Genomic DNA, 8,258 nt, shown 5'->3' with positions numbered 1-8,258 from the left:
TTGATAAATATTTTTGCTCTATACGATATTCTTGAAAACTACATTATTAAGCCATTAGCTATGGCACGATTAGTATCAACATGAGTAGTTTCATACACAGGAAGCTCTTGACAATACCTATCCTTTCCAATTACCGAAAGATGATCGAGTTCGAACAAATCTGAACTCGAACAACTTATATCATCGTCATCAATATCATCATCTTCATCCTGCAAATGATCATTGTAATTGCAGAAAACATTCCTCATAATAAGATCATCATTTTTCTTCTGGTTTTGATGATAATCTTTCAAGAACTCTCTTGCGACTTCCTCCACTTTCCTAGTCTTTTCCATTACTTGGTACTTGAGCTCATCATCCACTTTTCTTGATGGAGATTTCCCAACTTTCCATGCATTCGGCGGAGAAACAGACATGAGACTGGATGATTCTTCTTCGTGGTATAAGGATTTGTGTCCACATGGTCTGCAATCTTCGTCAACGATAACACTAACAGGATAAAATCGAACAGACCTTTTAACCCCATTGCGAAGTTTTTCCCTTGTGGATGGTGAACTCTTGCTTAAGCATGATCTTGAGAAGGATGAAGCAGAAGAGCAAGTTGATGTTGCCTGTCCTGGCTTCGATTTCCAATCTTCATCAGAATTGCTAATGGAAGAAGAACTCTTTGATTTCTTTGTGTTTCCAGTTGTGAATATAGAATTGATGAAGTTTGCAAGCTTACCACCTGGTGAAATTGGCTGTTTCACCTTCTTTAGATTGTTGTAAATCTTTAAGGCTCTTGATTTCGACTTGATTACGTTCTCTTCAACCCTTGCTGTCTGCTCTGTAACGGAGCTGTAGTGATAATCACTAAACATATGCAATTCCCTCTGTTCATAAAACAGAGTCCCTCCTGTTCTCTCTGTTTTCTCTGTTTTTTCTGATAGAGTTGAGACGCTGGTCCTCACAGGCTTAGGCCTTGGTGGGAAGAAGGAAGAAGACCTTGATCTTGCACCGTTGAAGGATTCTGAATCAGAGGATGAGAATCCACCGGAGCTAGAATCTGAGGAGCTAGAAGTGGAACTAAAGAACAGAACATCCTGGTCTAGATCATGTTCAAGTTGTGATTTTCTTTCGAATTCCGTCAACTTATTTCTGCTATGTTGCGTGCTGACCTTTTGGCTCACCTTGTAGTCCATCCATTTCTCGATCAAACAAGCTCGGCGAAGAGCTTCCATTTCTTTATTCTCTTCAATGGCTCTACCACTTTCTAAACTGGAACCTTTACTGTGCTTCTTGGCCATTATTGTTTCACTGTAAAATTTCAAATCTTCATGCTTCGTGTCACCTTCACCGGTGGAACGGTAGATTTCATCGAGAAGACTGGAAGAGAAAGATGGGTTCTTGCCCTTGTGCTTGTATCGATCTTCTCTCATCGCTTTCTCCCACCTATGCATGGTTTCTCTGTGGAAATGTGCAAAACAAGGATTACACACACACACGCACAGAGTTATGTGGAAACAGAGAGAGAAACAAGAAGAGGCCTTGAGATTGGGTTCTCTTTTTTTGTCTGTTTAGAGAGGCCGAAAGGCTGCAATAGAGAGAGAGAGAGAGAGAGAGAGAGAAGTGATATCAAATCATGTGAAAAAAGAAAATGGGCACGATTGAAGCAAAGATTTGTTTATGGTACTAAAAATTATCTGGGTTTTTAGCTTGAGATAAAGAAGAAGGAAACATGAAGAAAAAGAGGGGGAGAGGAGAGCAATGACTAACGCTCCAATGAGAAACAAAATGGCATTCCTTCCTTCCCCAAAAACCCAAGAAGGGAAAATTAAAAAAAAAAAAAATTGAAAATGGCATATTGCTTACATGGCATCAATAAGGAATATTATTACATTGGCATCCCTTGAACCTCCACTTTCCAAATTCGAATTTCAAGCCTTTGATCACGTAGACGAACAAGAAGAGCAGAAGACAGGCAATTATAGCATGCAAATACTAGTACATGAACATAATGGGTCCATTTGTCGGTATGAGTAAGGGATCAGACTCTTGTTACAGATATAACTACTGGATTTAATTACTACAATTTTGGAGTGGAAAAGCTGGAACTGCTTTGATTTTGGGAGAGATTTTGGAATCCCCATTACTTTTGGTTCAACTATTAATTGGAATAGGGAAGATGAGCTGTTAATATTATTATTGCCATTAACACATTCATTCATAATCAAAGTAATTAAAATTTGGTAAAATGGTTGCATTTTATTAACATGGAAACTTGTCAAAGCAAAATTTTCAACTAATTAAGTTTCATTTGTTTCGCATAAAATGTTCTACTAAAAAATATTTTTATATTTTTTATTGTTTGATAAAAAAAATATAAGAATAAGTATGAAAAAAAATAATTTTTAAGTTTGAGAAAATGAGTTTTTGTTTCAAAATTGGGAAGTGTCTCCCTTGAAATTTACGTGAATCATTAATATATATTTTTTTTGAGTTCATTTAAGCTTTTGGATCACCAAAATTTGTGATCAATTAGTGTCTTTAGTTGTTCTTGTTGTCGTTTCACTTAGTTTTTTTTAATAAATTTAATTATTTTCAACATATTCTTAATTTTATATCAAACAATAAAAATTAATATATTATTTTAAAAAATAATTTAGTTATAGAAAATATATTTTCTATAAATAAATTATTTTTTTACAAGATAGTTAAGAAATTAATCTATTAAACTACCCACCGGTGAGATTCAAAGTCTCTAAAGATTGAAATTAATTATTTTATTTAGAGAAAATGAATGAAAAAAAAAGGGTGGAAATAATTAATTAATAATATGTGATTCAATGCTCTTGTTTGGTGAATTGAGTTGGTATACTCATAATAAATTAGTACAACAAATTTAGAAAATATTCAATACAAATGAATTAAATCTTCTTTTTTTTATAGTTTTCACTTGGTTAATTGGAGCTTATTTTTTCTTGATATTAGTAGCCATGGAATAATTTTTGCCTATTATTTATTATGGAGTATGGAGAGATTTAAGAATATATATATATATATATATATATAACTCTGTCAAATAAGTAATTTATTTTTAATTATTAAATTATATCAGACTAATCATATAAGATGATATCTTTGAGTTGATAAGTGCAAATAAAAAGATTACAATATTTAGTGTGAGATATGAGAGATACAAACTTGAATTATTGTGCTATATGAATTTGTTAAATCATTGAAAATGGGTCATTTAGTGGGAGATTAGACATCATAATGGAACCATTTGAATTATCTAAGCAGATTTTTATACATTTTTTTAATTTCAAAAAATTATTAATTAAGTTTTAAATTTGTAATTTTATACAAATAATATTTAATTATTAATTAAATAATAATTATCTAAATAAATAAATAAAATTTTATGAGCACATATAGTATATCATATTTTTCTTTTTTTTTTTTTCTTTTTATACACAATAGAAAAGGAAAACATAATTATAAAAGCACATGAAAATCTACGGATTCTCCCTGTACACTATGAATTGAGTTATTGTACATGAGCCACTTGATATGGACCCTATTTAGCTTTTGTCGTGATCTTTTGAATTTGAAATAAGGCAGAAGCTCAATTACCCAAGTGTAGAAATGACAGTTTGATAAGTGTGGGTGAAAGGATTGCCTTTAATCATGGAAAAACTTGGCCTTTAACCATGGAGGTAATTAATCATGAGGAGGAAGAGGAGCCTGTAAAAAACTTCTTGTTACTCTTTTTCGTTATTAAAAAGGTGAGATTCAAATCTGGGTTTGTCAAATGAGACTTAAATCAGGTTTCAACCACTAATTTTCGCTTAGTTATTAATAAAGTTGCTTAATTAGTTTTTAGCTAGTCAAAATAATAACCTTATTGCACGTTGCATGATTTTTTTTTCCAACATAATGGAAGGAAGAAGCTCATAATTTTCATCCAACTTATAGGATAATTATTATATATAAAATAGATAGTGGTCCTTTAAAGAAAAAAAAATAGTTTTTTCTTGATTTTAGAAAAGTGAGACCTAAAAATGTAAGATTTATGTACTTAATAGATAAATCTCATCATGCATCTTGTATTTTAGATTATTTGGTTGATGTGGCCCAACTGCAAGTACACTGATCATACAAATAGTATAGAAAAGATATCGTTCCCTTGAAGAGTTATATTAATGATTGAATTTTTAATATAAGAATTGACTAATTTGAACTATTTTTGAAATTCAAGCAATATATTGATAGATATTGAAGTGTAAAATCTATATATGCAAAATTAATAATCTAATTAACAATGTTAAGGTTCAACTAAATTTGTGGTAAATTAAAATAAATAAATTAAAATATGGCAAGATTTAAAATGGCAAACAATTAAATTCGATTAGAAATTAACAATGATAAAAGGGCGATTTCGGAGTTTAGGAGTTCATATTCAAGTTATTTTAGAATTTTTAAGTTGTTTATCCAATCTTGTGAAAATTATGGGTTTTAAAAAGATTAATTCTTAAATCCCTTGAATACTCTTTCGAGTGAGACAAAGAGTGTCTTAATCAATCTAATCCTACTTTCGTGGAGTTAAAATTAATCAAGATCCATTAAGTTCCTTAATTAATCTGTACATCTTCTTAATCCCTAGTCTATTTTTAGATCTAAGTTAATTAAGTCCAATTTCTTAATTATTTATCATAAGATTTTCTCCTTTCGGTGCTTCAACTATGAATTAAGAACAATACTTAATGAGATCCTACACTAAGCATATCATTGAGCATACAAGAAATGGATAAAACTTCATTAAAACCACAAAATATGGATTACCCAATCAAAATTCATAAAATATTTCAAATATTATATTCCAACTTCAGAATCTAATAAAAACTACTTACTATCCATAATATTTACAAGAAATTCTGAGTAAATATGGAAATAAAACTTGAATCTATGCTAAGAACTAAGAAACGCAATGCAAGAAAGGTAGAAACTAGGGAAGAAAGGAAGAAAACTTCAAATCTGATTCAGAAATGGAGAAGTGATGTTTATGCTCTGTTTTCCTAACTCCTCCTCTGCTGCTGCTCTTTTCTTCTTTTTCTCCCTCCCCTTCTGAAATGAGATAAGGATATATTTATATCTTTCTGACAAGTAGCCCTAAAATGGTGTGTTTGACGTGAAGTTCACGTGAGGTAGTCTTTTGCTAGCTCATTATGAAGAGTTGCACAAGTTGTGCAAGTTTCTTATGCAGATTCCATGCAAAATTGGTGGTTTCAGGTGCTTCCCGTGATGTTGCATAAGCTATGCAGGTTGGTTGTGCAGTTTTTTTCAAGCTTTGGAGTCCTCTATGAAACTGCATAAGTTATGTAGGCTCTCATGCAGTTTTTGGCAGGTTTAGGGCTCTCTGCGTGAAGCTGCATAAGTAAAGAATGGATCTGCATAAGTTATGCAGTAGCTTATGCAAGTTTTGGCCATTTTGATTGTCTCTTCCGTGAAGCTGCATAAGCAGAGTGCGAGACTGTATAAGTTATGCAGTTTTCCGTGAAGCTGCATAAGCAAGGAGTAAATCTACATAGGTTATGTGGCAAGTTATACACATTTCCGTGAAGCTACATAAGCAAGAAGTAAATCTACATAAGTCATGCAGTAACTTATGCAGGTTTCGACATGTTTGGGAAATTACTTCTTCTCCCTGTGCAGAACTGCACAACTTATGCAGTAAGTTATGCACATTTCGGCCATTTTGCATTCTTCAACTTTCAAGCTTTATTTTTAATATCTTTGGTTGTAGGAATCACTCCTCATTGGCATAATTTCTCTTTAGTCCATCAAAAACATCATTTTTCCTACAAAACAAAGCAAAGCAAAATTATAAATTAATCTAAAAATTGACAATTATGGAAAACTATCCAAATAACTAATAAAATTGGCTAAAAGTGACTAACAAGTGAATGAAATGGCCATAAAATTTAACCTAAATGACTATACAAAATGCATGTATCAAATACCCCCAAACTCAAATCTTTACTTGTCCTCAAGCAAACTTTAAAATATAATACAATTTTTTTAGGGGTACCTTGTCCAAAAAGCTATGAAAATCACCTATTAAAGTAACTTAACATACCTTTAGCCATACCAACAATCCATATACCCATCCTTCAAGATGCAAAGAATCTAATGCTTATCCAAGCTTTCACCGCTTAGCCATCAAGTCAATTATCATCCAAAATTCCCAAACCAACCAATCAAAAGAGAAAGTCATGCTTAAAAGGAATTCTAGAACAATCAATAATCAAAGTGTCTCTATATAGAATCATGGAATTTAATGAGTGAATGAATGAATTTCCAATCCCATAGGCAAACTCCCTACTCCTATCTCCACTAATGTAGCAAGTACTATCAAGAGATCAAAGGTCTTTTAGGGATGCAATGGGACTATGGGGTTCAAAATGAGGTTAATAAGGAAAAGGGTGAAAGGGATTCAAATCATGAGAATATTTTCAATCTTGAAGACATAAGATACATTTTTTTTTTTTAATAAAAAGGAGAGAGATACACAATAAGAATTTTTTTTCAAGTGCTAGCATATTTTACAAAATACATAAAATGGAGGGACACTTTGATATTTTAAACTTGTATCTTGTATTTTCTCTTGATGATTGTCCCTAAAAATACCACCCCTAAACTCATTTCCTTTAATTACTTTGGGTGGATTTCTTCCAATTTGAATGACAATAGTGAAAAGTATATATGCTAGCACTTTTACAAGATGACAAGCATTTCTTCTCCCTTTCATTATTATATATTTTTCTCTCTTTTTTTTTAATATATATATATATATATATATATATATATATATATATATATATATATATATATATATGTACCTAATATTAAAAATAGTTATTCTCATGAAAAGGGTTGGAGTGTTTGGTTCATTGGCTAGGTAGCAATAAGGGTTTTAAGAATAATTTGGAATATAAAGGCTCAAAGGGGTTTTCAAGAGTTAGTTGTAATAAAAGGGAAGGTTAAAAGTTTAAAATAAGAGGGTTACAATCAAGGAATCCTTAATCATCTCCCTTTTCAAGTACAAGCTGGTATTTTGCCTCAAAAGGTTTAAAAAATTTATTCTAGGATTGGTGAGACATCACTTGACTACTTTTTATCCTATAACTCCCTCTAAACACTCCAATCTCTAAAGGACTAGTTGGGTGGCTTTTTGGCTAAGAAGATATAGGCAAAGAATAAACATTTCAAAACTGTGTACCTCTTAGGAAACTTTCAATCCACAAACCCAGCTTAAGGAAGTCAAATCACTCTTCATAAGCAACTTCTCATTACTCAAGGGATTTGGAAAAAGATTTTATTTCATGAATACATGATTCCTAAAAATGAGCAATGCATTAACTAAATAGAAGAAATCTATTTGTATGCAATGTGTACAATTTCTAAGTGACGTATAATGTATATGTGAATGTGCTATATATGTATGTATGGATGTGTATGTAAAATATTTACAATATATATATACAATGTGAAAAATGTAGCAAAAATCAAAATGCACACCCCCAAACTCAAATTTTGACATTGTCCTTAGTGTCTAAGGTAGTGCAGTATGAAAACTCAAAGCAAAGAGGAATAACCAGGAATAGGTAAATTTAAAAGCAAAAAGAAAGAGTTACCTGGCATAGAGTAGTGTTTTAGCATCTAAAATGTGAATTTAAAAAATGATGGTGGTGCATAAGGAAACTGCATAGGTTATGCAGAATAAATGCTTTGTAGAACAGGTGCATAAGGAGACTACACAAGCTGTGCAATATGGCATGAGTTGCATAAGGGACTGCACAGGCTATGCAGAACAGTTGCATAAGGAGAAATATAAGTTGAAAAGCAGCTGCATAAGCAGTTTCATAGCTTGTGCAGTATAGTGAACAGCTACAGCATAATGATATATCAAGAAAAAACTGAAAACACCTGCATAGTTATGTAAATATATACAATCTATTGACAAGTATGCATAAAGGAACAACAAAGGCAAATAGAAGTAATGAAAAACCAATGGAATAGCCATCCAATTGTATTTCAAGAAAATAGAATTCAAAACAAACTAAAATTATTCTAGCATATCTAAAAATAAAAGCTCCTAGAAGTTAAACAAGAGCAAAATAAAAATTGTTCTATTTCTATGGTTTTGCCCTTGTCCAAAGGTGCTGCTAAAGGATTGGATGGAGCTGGCTGCTACTGAAGGGGTGGCTCTGGAGGAG

General features: G+C 31.8%; 1 protein-coding gene across 1 annotated transcript; it reads right to left on the bottom strand.

The window, feature by feature from the left end:
* On the bottom strand, positions 1 to 1,790 carry LOC110659398 (protein BIG GRAIN 1-like B). Its single transcript, XM_058145856.1, has one exon. The coding sequence runs from the start codon at positions 1,437 to 1,439 to the stop codon at positions 39 to 41; it is 1,401 nt and encodes a 466-aa protein (XP_058001839.1). The 5' UTR covers positions 1,440 to 1,790; the 3' UTR covers positions 1 to 38.
* Between the last annotated feature and the right edge of the window lie 6,468 nt (positions 1,791 to 8,258).

Source organism: Hevea brasiliensis, chromosome 4 (genome assembly GCF_030052815.1).
Source record: "Hevea brasiliensis isolate MT/VB/25A 57/8 chromosome 4, ASM3005281v1, whole genome shotgun sequence".
In the NCBI taxonomy this organism is placed as follows: Eukaryota; Viridiplantae; Streptophyta; class Magnoliopsida; order Malpighiales; family Euphorbiaceae; genus Hevea; species Hevea brasiliensis.
The sequence above is the reverse complement of the archived record's forward strand: the minus strand, read 5'-3'. Positions and strand labels throughout refer to the sequence as shown.